This window comes from Synchiropus splendidus, chromosome 1 (genome assembly GCF_027744825.2).
Source record: "Synchiropus splendidus isolate RoL2022-P1 chromosome 1, RoL_Sspl_1.0, whole genome shotgun sequence".
Lineage (NCBI taxonomy): Eukaryota > Metazoa > Chordata > Actinopteri > Syngnathiformes > Callionymidae > Synchiropus > Synchiropus splendidus.
In genome coordinates, this window is record NC_071334.1 from 4031077 (window position 1) to 4047290 (window position 16214).

Sequence of the window (16214 nt, forward strand, 5' to 3'; positions counted from 1 at the left end):
GCTATGGCTAATATGTACAGTAGGCAATGGCATGCAGCATGATCATTTTAGAGAATGAGGGACTTCAAGACCTCAGACGATATGTGTTTGTTCAGTGACCAAGACGCCAGTTGCTTATCATTAGGATTAAAATTCATGGAAAAAAAGGTGTGATGGATTGAGAAATCATTATTGAACAATAGTTACAGCCGATACATCGATGTGTTGTCCACATAATTTCGATTGGTAGACTGTCCTTCAACAGCAATTAAAAATATGTAATAATTAAAAATGTATTGTGACAGCCATTATTATTATTATATGATATTGTACTTGACAGTGAGAATGTTTTTCGACACAACAATGAAATGAGAAACCACTGAGGGGTTCTGATGCTTTGCTCCTTTTTGAAATGCATCCCAAACAATCATGACACAATGACACGCTCTTCTCATTTTGTCACGTCTATGCAAGGCAGCTGAGCAGGAAGTCGTTTTATTTATTTAGTTATTTATTTTAAATTAACATTCAGCTTTGTGTGATTCACTGCCGGCAGCACAAGAACGAATTACAGTGGACTGGAATCAGTAAAGTCCAACAAAATAAATACAACCACACGCCGTTACAGGATGGGTGGCATTTGTTCGTTGGATGGCATCGGAAAAAACTGTAAACCAGACTCATTTGCATAACAATCTTTGATAGTGTGTGCGGGCCCAGAGGAATCCATTACATTCTGGGGCACATCCAGACAGTTTCATTAATTTCTTAGGAATTATGACCAGTTGCCGTCGCTGCCCAGCCTTTGCGTTCGGAAGAGAACTGGCAAGAACAATATAGGCTGATGTGGTGTTACTTTTGTATTCACAAATGAAGCTCGATAAAAAATGTCTACTTTATTGTTGCTGTTATTATTATTGTTATGATCATAATTTTATCGCTTTCTTGTTTTTGTTTTTTTGCTGATATGTGCTCTTGCCTTTACCCAGTGAGCTGCAGAAAAGACTATCATTGTTAGGTCTGTTAAAATGTCCTATTACATGGAGCATCAAAAACCATGGCACTTAAAAGTTATATTCACATTTGTGGAAGATCACTAGGACAAATATTTGGCGTCTATTCACATGGTTGTACACTACAGGTAAAACCAAGCCAAAGCAAAGCCAGCTTTTCGTCTTCTGATCCCGACCATCTTGGTTAGTAAAGTGTGATAAAGTACTCTTCTGCGAAGTGACTTAAAAACAAGCAAAATAGGGATGTGGCTGCTTTGGCATGCAATATACATTGGTGGGGAGAAGTGATGGGCTGGCAATCTTTGGTGTTGAACTATTGAAACAAAACCTCACATCACAGTCAAACTGAGCTCTGTATCGGCCCTTCAACAGTAGAACAGGAGAAACTCCTTGATGGAAGCATCTGAATTAATAGATTATTCCAGGACATAAAACGCCATTTGAGCCTTTTGTGTCCTGTCACAATATAGTTTACTGACTTGAATGAATGAATGAACGACTGTTTTGTAACCATTATACCACTTGGCTTCTTGACTGATACCCAGCATACAATTCTGTCAATATTTCTTCTTGCAGAGATTGAAAAGGAGCAGAGTGAAGAACAGTTCCGATGATGTCCAACACGATATTGCATTCTATCGTCCGATATAATAGAACCATTCCGACATACTTTCACTACTTATTTTGTAGTCTGTTATGTAGGAAGAATCTTGATCAAGCGATACTATTCAAACATAATTACAATGAGTTCAGCTTTCACATTGTTACGATCCACTCCACATCAGCTCCACTTCAGGTGTGGGTTGGAACTGCGTGGTGGTTCCAGTCCACTACACCTCAGCGTTTGAAATTCAGAGCAGCAACCCGCCGTGACAAGACTCCTTCTCGTACTACAAGTTGACTTTACACAAAACACCCTCAGCTTGCTTCTTCGTCTCTGTGGTCCAGTTAAAAATCCTCGCCCTGTAGCTTCTAATGTTTCTAATGAGGTTGGTCGAATTAAACCTCCCTGGTTCTGGCCACCACAGGACACTGGGGCACGACAAGATGAGCACTCGGCTGGAACAGCTTTTCCAGAGTTCAGCGAAAAATACAGCCACACAAACAACCTTCTCCTTGCTACTAGCTTATGCCGTATCTTGTGAGCTCCATATACCAGAAACATGCACTGCTGCACAGGAGACCTGGAGTGGCATTTGGAATGTCCTACTGTTATCGGTGTGCTTGTATTGTATTCAGGTCATCTGACACTGTTTTGTAGCTCACGTCTGACCAATATCCATATTATATTTGAGTATATTTCATGACGATGTCATGCTCAAGGCCATCGCACACGCCAACACATCATTAGACTGCAAGAAATGTACCAGCAGGGTTGGAGAATTTGTTTCAACTACAGGGGAAAAGTACACACTTTATTCTAAATAATGCTTCTTTGTCTGCTAATGAATTAATTTTGTACAAGCGTTTAAACTGTTTACCTCCTTTGTACCACACACACACACACACACACACACACACTGAGCCCAGAAGGTGTACACCAGCATTGTGGAACATTAATGAGCTCCACACAGAGCTCTGGCCTCGCCGTGGGCTCAGCATGGTTGGCGTCCCACTGAGAGGCAAAACATCAGCTCGGCTACCCAAGAGATGACCCGCGTATTACCGACTGCTTATTGTGAATAAGTCATACACAGCACGCAGAGGCAAGAATAAACCGATCGAAAGAGGAAAAGAGGCCATTTTCCAGGACTCGCCTTTGAATCGAATCAAAGAGTGACCCATGTATTTGCACTCTTGTCATACTTCAGTCGCGCTTAAAAGCCATTTTCAGGACTAAAAAGTGAGGTCAACCACTCGACATACTCAATGCAATCAAATAAACCATCAAATGACGTGTGTCACAATTTAGTTTTACACTGTTAAAAACTGAAATCGATATTCCTCTAACTCTCCATGAACCAGCATAAAATGACAGCCTTTACTAAGATTGTTTTGTTTCTATTGAGGAGTGTAGACAGGAAGAGACTGGTCTGTAGTCAGTGGCTTCAGTTTGTGCATGAAAGCTGATTTCATACTTGTTTCCATCACATTGAATACCGCCCTAGAAACAGAGCTAAAGTTGCAGATTGTGAAATAGGATTCTAACATTTAACACGGTGATGGGAATGTAGTCAAAATACCACGTTTTCACACTTATTTGTTATATACTGACAAAATATTTTTTGTATGGAAAACACATTTCCAATAGACGACGGTCCACCAGCAACTTCAGACAACTATTGAAAGAGTGCAGCAGATTTAGCTAGTATGCTATTATTATTATGATTATTACTATTATATGACTAAAATGTTGTGATTTTTCCACTTTTGCTGATGAGGTGGTGATTTCTTTCAGAATACATTGTGAAAAATGCCTTCCCTTTCTTGCACACACACACCATGTTTTTAGGTTTTGTGTGGACCTTCCATTGCCCTCACCCTTTCCCCAGCCTCTCACTCTAAACCTAACCATCCAAAACACATGGCTCACCTGAACCAGGACTCTGAACCAAACTTAAATCCAGTTATAATGACCTTGTTGTTTTGAAGCCTTCATCCTGAAATTGAGGTTTAAACTTATGGGGCCACAAAAACACTGAGGGGCCCCACAAGGAGGTGTTTTCTCCAAAATTAGTCCTCACTAGTATAGATGCTTAAGCACAACAACACACACATACAGTCATGTTTACCGTATTTTCCGGACTACAGAGCGCACCGGAATATTAGCCGCACCCACCAAATCTAAGAAGGAAAATTGATTTTGTTCATACATAAGCCGCACCAGTCTATAAGCCGCGGGTGCACCGTTGCTGTCTGCGCAGCAGAAAATGCATGAGGATCACTTCTAGCGATCCTCTAGTACTAGTTTTGAAAACGGGGTCCAGTGTCGAGACTGACTCATGAAACAATCTTGCCAATGTTCTGAACTCCAGTCATGAACTCCTCACATCTTATTTACATTTAAAGTGTTCAGAAAGCGCTGTTTTCAGTGTTTCCAGTAGATCGTCTCTGTTAACAGAGCTGCGGATACGCAGGCGAAAACAGCGCAATTTGAGTGCTCTAAGGTAAATAAAACGCCCGTGATGTCATCGGTTTGATGTGACGATGCTCAATATTTTTGCCAGCAAAGAGCATGCTCATTAGACTCTAAAAACTCGGGATGCTCCGAGAGACAGGGAGAGCACTCAGCTGAAGCAGCGCGGTGTCTTCAACCTCCTGAAAGTTCTCACTCTGGACGGTTGCAAAAGTTTCAGATTCACCGCGAACGCTGCATCTGACACACACAAGACTGCAGCGGATTCGGCCGCGGTTGATTCCGTCTTAAAACGACACCTTAGAAAGGCTGCTCATCTGGCGCGGTGAAATGAATGATTATTTCTCGGGCAATATGCTTCGCGTTCTGAACGTCACGCTCAGACCGGCGAGTGTCGCGAGCGACCGCTGGTTCCTGTAGTTTCACTTTCATGAGCACCAGAAAACTCTCTGTGCTCCGTCAAGTGCTGGTGTTTTAAATATCGTATTGAATTCGTGGCGTTGACGCCTTTTAACGTGCATGTGCTGCAGGATGCAAACTTGACATGACAGACTGAAAAAAGCTTCCGTATTAGACACGCCGTTGCCAAGCGAGTGGCGAGTCGGGAGGGAGGAGCGGACGCATCACAAACCGCGAGCGGTGCCTCATCAGAACGGCTGCTGTCACATGTGATCAGATTTTGTGACCGGCAATGACAGGCAGTGGTCGGCATTCACAGATCACAACCAGTTCAGCCTTTCATAATCGGTGGCCGATTGATTGGAATATCCCTGTAAAAATCAATATATTAGCCGCATCTTTTTATAAGCCGCAGGGTTCAGACCGCGAGAAAAAAGTAGCGGCTTATAGTCCGGAAATTACGGTAATGTTCTCCCTTTTCCCCAGCCTCTCACCCGAAACCTAACCATGCAAAACAAACAGTAAACCCAAACCAAACTTAAATTCAATGATAATGACCCAGTTATTTTGACGTCTTCATCCTCTAATTGAAGCTTGGCTTTGTGATGTCCAGCCAAATGGTCCACACAAAGACATAAGGTCCTCAGAAGGATAGTCTTTCATCAAGAATGGCTCTCCACAAGCGAGGATTCACAAGGCAAACACACACACACAGGGAACTACAGTCAGCCCACTGCTTTAAAGGAACACACCATTTTTCAGCTCCATTTTTCCACTGTTCCACTACAAGTCATCCTAAATGGGTGCACATTGTCCTAAGAGCATCTTCTGATCTCCTACCCATTCACACAATCACTGTGGGTCACTGGCCCCCATTGACAGCCAATTCCCTGGTCTCTCACGCAAGACATTAGTGCTGAGCTGAGTGAGATGGATGTCCGTGGCATCCAAGCTTAAACGGCTACAGCCCAGACTCCTTCGACATTAAGGCAATGGAAGACACCATGAGGCTGAATGTGCCTCAGTTGACAGTCTTTGAGAGAGAAACTCTCCTGCAATTCAATGGCAGCGTGGAGGAATTACTTCCTTGATGCAAATGAAATTCGAAAAGTTTAATATTGAAGCTTGACTTGTTGCAGTGTCCGGGCGAAGAACAAGCAGCTCAGCGGTTATAGTGGAGCATTTGCTTTTCAGCGGGGAAATGTGTACAGTACAACCCCCTGACCCTGAACCATTTCATTAGGTTTGAGATCCTTCAAGCAGGAGAAAGCGTACCGTACCTGTCTGGTCCTCTCCCGCAGGTCTTTATCTTCATAATGGGGATGGTTGGTCAGAACTCTGCCTGTGCACAGCTTGATGCCGGCCAGCAGCTGCATACTGCCTGCGAATACAGCCTGCTGTGGGGTCTTGGTTCTGCGGGAAAGACACAAAGCGCTTGTCACCTGCATGCATAGATACACCGATATGATAAGAACATGTTTGTTATTTAACAAACTATTTCGTTAGAAGTCGGTGGGAGGCAGAGATGTAAGATGTCGTGAGGAGATGGGGAGAAATGGCTGGCAGTGAATCCTGATAATGATGTGTGTGTTCAGTCAACATAGAGCAAAACTACTTAATTCCCCAGCAGAGTATTTGTCTAGACCAAATGGTTTTATTGTCTTTAAGTGGGCCATATTGGTATCATTTATTTTTTCAGAAAAGCAAGTCAAATAAGCAGCACGGATTATATGGCCTCATGCAAGTCATTTTGCTTGAGATTTTCTAAGCAAACTTCACGTTCTTCGCTGCTTGACAAATATGTATGGATTGTGAGAGCCGCCTATTAAGCAATCTTGACCTTCAATGCCCTCTATTAGGATGTGAGCCCTCCATACATGACCACAAACACCCCCCCCCACAAACACCTCTAACCTGTGACATTATTCAAGGTCACTTTAATTTACACTCAGTCCGACGCAGAGAACAATGCAGCGAAAGCATGATGGCGCATGCGCCAGCTTGGGACTGAGCAAAATTCACATTTTGCAGCGAAAAAAAGGGATATTTTCATTGCGGCCCATTTTACTTGGGCAGAGAGGTGTGGTACGGCCTGAACAGGACGCCTGTCCTTGTTCTTGTTGTGTTATCTACTTCAGAGTAGAACCTCAGGATAATAAACCATGTCACGGACAACTGCAATATTTACGACTTCATTTGCTTCTTTCAAAACAGAACCCATCTTTCCAAACGGATCTTTTTAGACAAGGTGTGGGCAACAGGTCCTCAGAGGGCACAAATAAGCAGGTTTTATTTCCAACCAATTGAGCACTTCCTGATGTCACCTCTCAAGCTGAGACCAACTGAGGCTCCAGAGCTCCAGCTATACACACCATTGTAGCAGCATCAATGTCCACGCCGCAGCGTGAAAAAGTATATGCTTATTGTTACTGATCTGATGAGGTTTCATGAAACAGTGCCTGTAGCAAAATGTTTAGACTTAAACAACTAATTCAATGAAAGCTCACATCATTTCTAAAAAAAATAAATAAAGAAAGAAAGAAAGAGCGCCATCTATTGGCTTTGTAAAATCCAGACACTGTTTCATCAACCTTGCAATACTGTTTCATGAAACGTCATCTACCGATCAATACTTATAGTCCAAAAATAACAATAATATGGTCGGTTAAGTTAGTGCTGAACTTCCCTATTTATATAACATTTACTCCTTTTTAGTTTTTTATTACTCTATTTTACTTCCTTTTTTAAGCAGATAATGCATCAACAAAGATGAGTCCCACAGACAAATCCTAGTTTTATTCAGTATAGTAAAACCCTAAAATCACTGCTACTCTGGTCATGGAGCTGTTTACACCAGGACCACAGGGAACTGAAGTCTCCCAATATTGAAACAGAAACTAGCGGTTAAAAAAAGCATGTACCAGTGAAATTCAACAGTACAGTGCAAACAGAATTATTCTCCAGTGGCTGTAAACAAATTGTTTGCTGAGATGATATAAGCTCGTGTTTGCGGGCTCTTGAGCAGATACGAGGGATGACGCGGTGGCCTCTTGACCTGCAGCTGAAGTGGGTCATTTCTATTCCACAGTGACTCCTCACTTCCCCTGCAAGCAGGGCTTTACATTCAATTCATACTGTAGCCAGACACGAAAATGCCAGAGGCTACTGGCACTGCAGCCAATTGACATTATAAAGGCCGGGAAAAAAAGTATGAACGCAGGAAATATACTTGCCGCTCACCTACGTGGAGATGAAACTTTAGACAGAGGGAGAGATACTGGAACAACTATTAGGAAATGTGTAACAGAAAGCTTTTATTTCAATGGGCATTTTATTCGATCTAAACTAGTCTGAATACTCCAAGTCTGAGTGATATAAGCCTCTAAATTTTTACACTGGAACCACCTCTATATATAAAATCAAGTGGGTTGTAGGAGCAAGTTCCAGAATCCTACTGCCACTAGCCACCTCATTGGAATTTGATGTTACAACAATATCAATTGTATTTTCAAAGGCTAAAAAAATATCCATTTATTGAGATTAAATTCAGCATAATAACACTGACAAAAGAACAACTTGGCCTTCACGCTAGGTGTGTAGCAAAGATACACAGGCGTCGGTGACAGTTTCTTCTCCCCATCATTTTCACAGTTTTATCTATGGCAGTCATTAAAATACACACTTGAGTGTTCTAAGATAACCGCGTATGCAGGATTTGTGCGGTGGCATTCATGGATTTTTTCAGTGAGGAAGTTTGTACGAGCACCTTGTTTATCTAAAACCGTAGTGATACAACTCTTATCTGAACAGTGGGATAACTTATCACCCGTCGTCACAAACAACTGCACTCCATAAACAAAACACATCAGCCACTCAACATCACCTAACATGCACAAGCGCATGTTGAGTTTGATAACATCCGACCGCTGGAAGCTTTTTATATTCAGACTGCTGAACATGAATGATAAGGACTGTAGACTTTTTGTTTCCCCCCCCAGGCTGGTGTATTTGAGAGATCTTGCTACATGTTTACATGTTTGAAAATTCATGGAAAGTACATAACAGCATAAAATACCACGCAGGTTGATATGGGAAATGATCAGTACATTACCTCAGAGATTATATTTGTTGCCATTAAACATGCAGGAAGTACAGGAGGTGGACTCAGTTGAAAGTCAGGCTGCTTTCCATATCAAGGCTCCCAGAGGTCAAAAGCCTGTGAAGTCCGCCATCAACCGAACTTGGTCTCAGTAGTAGGGGAGACGTAATCCTGCTTTGTAACAGTTTATTGTGGATAATGGCCCACTTATGCTTCCCTACGTAACAAATTGTGCCCGTCCGTTTCAAACTAAGTGAGCGTCACCGATCACATGCTTCCATGTGTTCTTAGTGTTGCTGTTCACCAATATATCCGCCAGGGGGAGCAGCCCAGAGTCAAAAGTTTGTGACAACGCCGAAAACCTGCACGGTGACTGTGGAAGAAGCATTGATCATGTAACTCTCTTGCACAAAAGAGGAAACAGAGGCAGCGTTGTAGGAGGCGGTGGTCAGTGGTCGAATTACCGCCATTGTTATGTCTTCTACTACGTATCTCACCAACATTCATCTCCTTTCCACAGATCATAAGACACATCAGAGCTGAGTTTAAATTCATTTTGGCTGTAATCGAACATGCATTGCAGTTTGTGTTGTGAGGTGAAAGTCAGCTGAGCTGGGAACAAGGTCAGTCAACCGTTTTATTTAACTGCACTGGGATGTTGGTCATCTCAGACTCATCATGGGCGTAAAGCTCGGGCACCCCCAGTTCTACACTGACCTTTACGTGACTTAAAGGTCATCCAAAAGCATTTGTGTGTGTGAAACTTCTCATTTTATTTAAATATGATTCTTCGCTGGGTGTTATTACCCAAGCACCCTTCACTCATGACAATAAGTGCGTTTGACACAATATCCACTCCTCCATAACTCAGCTAAAATTGCTTGCCTTGAGAAAATTCGACGTGCATTTGGTGCAGCCACACGGGTATAGATAATCATTTTTCCTGTGTAGGCATAAGGACACAAGGGATAAACAAAGTCAGTTTTTCGCTCAGATCTGCTGACTTCAATGTTGGTTCTTTGAATGGGTCTCCACGCTGAGTAATGAGATGAGGACTCCAGGATTTGCGGCAGAATTGCTGTCAAAGCTCTCATTAATAATTTCGACTGCAGCAGTCATAAGTCTCAATCTAGCACTATACATCTCGATGCAAGGACACAGGAGAGGTGCCCTGAAAACGTTAAATTGCATTTGTGAGACATTTTGGAACAAGGAAGCATTTAGGTGGAAAGAAATTATTTGGGGAGTGTTGCCAGAATAATCATGAAAAATGTGAAATAAACTGAGTCGGTATATATGAAAATGGCAAAGCTTGCAACATTTTGTTTAGATACCTTTTCAAACTAAGAATCAGAGGGGGTGATGGGCTGACAAGGGACACGAAAAACAATGTCATTTTAACTTAATAAATTACTGTTGCAATAGGTCAGTGTTTCATCCACCCAATGGAGGACATACTGTAAAGGTATTTTAATGTTTTGGACCAACAGTACACTTCTGTGGATAATGTTACAGTCTTCTGCAGACTGAACCAAAATACACTTTGTGTCGTTCTTCTTTCACCGTCAGAATAACTTGACTCAGTTCTGCATTAATATGTTCTGCTCAGTCCAGAAACATGCGAACGATACACTGACACATACTGTTTCTACACAGTAAATCTTTGCAGTCTGTAATGGATTGATGACTACATGGTATGCAGCACAGACAGACATTATTTTCCAGGTCAGATTAATGCACTCTAGGAGGCTCCCCTACAAGACATCATCAGTTGTGCATCCCAGGTCACAGGGGGTTTCGGCCTTGATCACAATACACCCTAAGCGGAGGCTTGTCCACTTCAAGCAGATCTAGGCGTGTGTGTATGTCGCTCCTCCTTGAGCCCCTCATAGGGTGCCACTCCACTTCAGCCCCAGCCAATGGCATCTTCTTACAGCGGTAACTATCTACCCCATGACATCCTTTCAGTGAATCTCAGGCATGATCCCATCTTCCTCCAGGAGCCTTAGTGAGGAACAAGCTCTTAAGCCTCAACGGCCAACCTTGAAGCTCTGGACCGCTACTTCAGCCGCCAGACCTGCATCTCTTGTCACAACCCCTTCCTCTGACGTCACGGCCCAATCCACCTCATCACATCCTCACCTGCCTCCAATCACCTGAAGGTTCAAATATTGGACCGACCTGCCAGTCTGCGCCTGTTTGTCAACCCTTCACGGTTTGTCTGCTGCTGGAAGCCCGCTGTTTGCCACTGTCTGCCGGTATCCTCAGCTATTTTAACCAATCTCCTCTGTCTTAGAACCTCAGCCTGCCTGCACCTCAACTCTACAGCCTGCACTCCTTGCACTGTATCACTGGACTCCTGGACCCTCACCAGCTACTCGTCTGGGATCTCCTCCATGGCATTAAAGCCAACTCTCTGTTTTTGCACTACTAAATATCGAACCCTGATTCCAGTCCGCGTTTGAGTCGCCTGCTTCCAACACGTTACATCTCTTAGCAATGCGGGCTATCATCCGATTGCTCTATGACAAATACTTGTCTGTAGGACCAGGGCCATCATGGATAAAACTATGCACAGGAAAGCACACAATGGCCAGCGTACACCTGACTGTGTCGCCAGGTATGTCCGCCCTGGGTAAGTCAGGTCGTATAACCCACCAGGATGTGTTGCTGGGGCAGCAAACTGAGGACAGACAGAACCCTCACCCCGTCAGAGATGCAAGCTGGTAAGACAGGGCAAGACACTGTACAGAGCTCTGGTTATAACTCAACATATAACACCAAAGTTTGCTGCTTTTTCTCCTCTACGCCTACTTCATCCAACGGACTTGCTTGGCTTGGGACACAGTCCTAACACATCTGTCCACTCACTTCTAATAGAAAATCTTCTCCATAGTCAGATGCCGGCGCTCTGCTTAGTTAGCTTCCATCCATGTGGGTGTTTTAGCTCCAAAACCTAATTTACCCCATCAGCCAACTTGGACTTGGCCCACTGTCTCCTGTTGTCTTTGAGCAGTCTTTGCCTCTGCCATCGCTGCATTTTGTCTCCACTTCCTTCAAGAGATCTGGGGATTCTGTGAAGGTCATTTCAATACTTTGTACTCGTGCACTAATCATGAGATTGGGGGAGCGCTGGCTTCTTTGGCAAAATGTCATCAGCAAGCCACAAACTTTTGTTGCCTGGCAACACACAACTTATTGATCAGTAGCTTGAACCGTTGCACACTACTGCACACAGCTCAGCTCAGAAAACATGAAACAGGACCATTTGAAATGCAGTCAAAAGGGTTTGTAAGTATAAAGAGGTAGGGATGACCTTTGTACTGAACTAGCCGGGAACATCCCGGACTGTCTTGCTAGTGTACTTGGTGGCACTGCCATCCCTACTAGTCTTAGTTGTTCAGATTTTTTATATTTTAATACTTGTTTGTATTGTGGCTGGCATTTACTTTTCGACCATTGCAGCCGGAGACGAGTGCCTTCACAAAACTCCATATCGATGTTCATATTGAGTGTTTACCTTGCTCTGGTACAACTCATCCCTTCTCAGGAAAATTAAAACCCACGGCGTAGGCCGACGCTGTGGCATAACTCAACTCGCATTCACCGTGGAAAGCATTTCATCCGGAAAGTAATTAGCACAGCAGCAAGGAGCTTAGTGCTCCGCCCTGCTCGCAGTCCCAACCAAGGTAACTCTTGGCAGCGTCTAATCCTCTGAGCCTAATGGGATTAGCTCTTGAGGTACCAAAACCCATGTCACACTCCCAAATACATTCAAAATCCCCACCTTACCTCCTTCCGTCTGCAGATGCATCTTCCACTCATGTTCTCTCAATTTCATTTAACCGCGTCTAATAGGATTACAATGAAAATTGGGCATTTCCTTGAAAACGGAGGGACAAATCACATCAGGTCCACACCAAGAGTCATCACACAGACGAAAATAAAAAAGAAAATAATGATCTCTCATTTAGAGGAGCTTAATGAAATAAGCTGAGGGAAAAACCTAAATCTCAAATATAATTACACAGACTTATCACTTGGATTAAAGGGAAGCAGCAGATTTAGATGATAATCTAAGTTGCCAATGGACAGAAGGCCCCCTCACTTGCAAACCAGGCCTCAATGAACCTGAACATCCCCATTCAACTCTGTAAAAACCTTATCTGAGTCATGAAATATATCGCAACAAGGACAATATTTTGTCCAGTCATTCCCAAGAATACAGCACTGAGTCATCAAACTGCTCTGAGGACAAACAATCATTAAATCATACTAGTTGTTTTCCACCACAAATGATCCACAAATGTCTTTGGATGGAACCAGATCAGTGAGACATTTGGAGAAACAGGTTGTTCAAAACTGACTTGCAAACACTATTGTTTGTTGATGAGTTCATTCACAGCCAGAAACTGGTGAAACATTAAGAAGTGCTGACAATTCCGAAAGGCAACATTGTATTCAGAGCTGGGCAATGTGCAGCCCAGGGGCCACATTTGGCCTCATGATTATACAGCACCTGTGCAGCTCGTGTAAGCTCCATGCGAAACATTTCTCTTCTTTTCATTCTTTATTTAACGTTTAGTGGTACATGCTCATCATCATTCCAACTGATCCAAAGCCTGCAGTGTTGAACTTATTTGAAAGTGTTGGGGAGCAAGCTTTGTTGAGCGTTTCTGTTTTCAAAAGCAAAATCTAAAATATATATTTCTTAACATTATATTCACTCATTGAACAATTACTTTCTTTGGAAAAACATATAATAATGTATTCTGCATTATATATGTAATATTTAAAAAAATAGTAAAATAAAAACACCGTTCATATTTGGCTTGGCCACAAAATTTTCATTTCAGTGAATCCCTAGTTGAAACACATCTTATGTATGTATGTAGTATATATGAGGCAACTAGATGCCAGAAGCTCGGAGAAGCGATTCTACCTTCCTACCCGATGACCAAATTCCAATCTTCAATGGTCTTCTTGCACGCACCAAACATTTCAATGATTGCAGCTGGATGCTAACATGACAACATCATCTTCAAAATGTAACTTAACACAACAAACCCGCCACAATAAATAGAACACGCTTTGACAGCTTCCCACACTACAAGAGGAGCTAACTCACCGAAAGCAGCAAGCACTAATCCCTTAAAATGCTCTTTGACAAACCAACTTGGACCCCCAGACCTCAGGTTGGTAGGTGTATCCCCAGTAGATTGAACAACTCTGGGAGTGATCAAAGACAGGCCCGTAGCATCGAGTGGCTCTCATCCAAAATGGGGCTGAGCCACCTAGAAAGCCGATCCGTAATTCCCCACATTCAGCTCGCAGCACAGAGGGCACTTAGGGGGATTAAGGAGATCCTTTTAGTATTATAGCACAATATAGAGTTGTACATCCACAGATGTAGGACTTTTATTTGAGAATTTCAAATGTTGTCGCATTGCTCTGAAATGCACATTTAATAATACACAAGTTAAAAACAAACAAATCCATAAAATAAAACTGTCATTCAGTAGGTCCATATGTCAGTATGCCGGGGGAAGAGTAATATTCCTTAAACAACCGAAACATCATTATTAGATTGTAATTAAAATATGGTGACATTGACAAACTCTCACTTGAATAAAAGAAGGTTAATAAGGGTATAACTAGAGGTTAATAAGATAATAAATGGAGGTTAATGAGCACCGGAGGCTGTTTGACTCACTAACAATGATGTGTCTGGTGTTTATTGGAGCACTATTGACTGAAGCTGAGAGTGACCGGTCATCATTACGAAGAAGAAGAAGAAGAAGACCTGTATTTCAATCCCACATCAAACATGCAACAACAACTCTCCCAGTTCTATATGGCGAGGGATCGAAAAGAAGCAGAGAGAAGAATATTTCCTAGTGTTCCCTCCTTTTCTTAAATATCAGCAATGGCTCAATGGCTCAATGCATCACAGTCACTCAATGCATCATCATCACAGAATGAAAGAATGGACATTCGCTCAAGAGCTGGATCACAATAAACCCCCACGGTTTACAGAGATAATGTCAAGCGTAAAATACTTTGGTTGAGTTCGACGCTAGCTACTATAAATAAATCACTCAGGGAAAACAAACAACAACAACAACAACAGTAATAACAGTCCTTTTCTGTTATTACCACTTTGATAATGCATGGAGTCCATGGACAAAAGTTTCTCATATATAGACTTAGACTTTCTTTATTGACATTGCACAAAAACATATCACTATATTATGGCAACGGAATTTCGGTCTGAGGCCTCCGGTTTCCAAAAACAAAATTCTATGTCCAAAAATAAATAAATATTATATAAATACTAGTCCAGAAGATGTACAAATAAATAAACAAATAAACAGTATTGCAGCTACTGTCTAACATTCAGCAGCCTGACAGCACCAGGAACGAAACTATTCCTGAATCTGGTGGTTCTGCATCGGATGCTACGGAACCGTCTGCCGGATGGCAGGAGGGAGAACAGTGCATAGTGGGGATGAGTAGAGTCCGCGATGATCCTTTGTGCCTTGCATAAACAGCATATTTGTTTACTTATTTTGTAAATACAGATTTAAACTTTTTACCTTCTTATTACAGTGCTCATTTGAATCTGCCGACAAAAACAGCACAGATCTTCTACTAAAATGAATGAAAATGGAGCCATTAAAAGGAAATAATAAACAACAACAATAATATTAACTATCCAAATAAAAGCAGAATGTGATGCATCATGTGACCTTTTACCTTGTCGTTCAAATGAGCAGAATGCGGGACATAGAAGTAAATAACTACTCCTTAGCACAAAAGTGATGCATCAATCTGCATCCAGCAAAAACCATCCCCACATGAAATGAAATTGACTGACAAGTTTTAGAAAATAGACAAATGAAGCAGCAAAAGTATGGAGCCGTTTCAAATCAGAGCATCATCTCAGATCCCATCGGGCTCATGCTCTTGATTGAGAGCCCGAACCATAGACACCCTGAGGGGGAGCAAGAGCTCTGCCAACAGCTGGGTCCTTTCCAGCACCATCACGTCTTTCATGGGCACCCATCGGCTTTCATCACTCACTGGCCAGTGTCCCCAATAAACAAAGCGCCACCACACACACACACGTGCTCACTTTCCCAGGTACTGTAATCTAGGGCATCATGCTAAGTGCAGCTCGATCTAGGGGGACACGGTGATCAGATCTTCTTTAATGTGATGAATGGGTGTGTCATTACCTAATCCAGGTCATGAGCTCCACTGTGTCTGGATCGTAAAACTCCCTCAATTCTGATATCTCCTCCATGATCTTGGGCCAGAACTACAACAGAATCACAGACAAAATGTGACTGTCAACACTTAACTGATTCATCCGCAGCTGAAAAATGACTTTCTTTTTTACTAGTAGAGGTAGAACTTTGCTCATTCAATAAGTGACAAAATTGGATATGAGATGACTATTTTCTCATACATGTTAATACCAATGTAATTGTTGTAATTTCAACATGATAAACCTGTCTTCTTAATGAAACCAAGAGAGCAGAGAGCTGCATAAACACACCTTATAATACAGGAAGCCGATCACAGCCAGTGGAAGCGCAAAACGAAGAAGTCTGAGCTGCAAACCGACAGAAAACAAGTGTTAAAA

At 42.4% G+C, this 16214-nt stretch overlaps 1 protein-coding gene across 4 annotated transcripts in view; it reads right to left on the reverse strand.

Moving 5' to 3' along the window:
• The window catches only part of dpy19l3 (dpy-19 like C-mannosyltransferase 3), a 57758-nt gene that overhangs the window by 8101 nt on the left and 33443 nt on the right, over positions 1–16214 (reverse strand). For all 4 annotated transcript variants that reach the window (XM_053876047.1, XM_053876038.1, XM_053876033.1 and 1 more), the window contains 3 exons: positions 16128–16184; positions 15805–15887; positions 5748–5880 (listed from right to left, as the gene is read on the reverse strand). In XM_053876047.1, coding sequence (XP_053732022.1) covers positions 5748–5880; positions 15805–15887; positions 16128–16184 — 273 coding nt within the window. The remainder of the gene's footprint in view (positions 1–5747; positions 5881–15804; positions 15888–16127; positions 16185–16214) is intronic.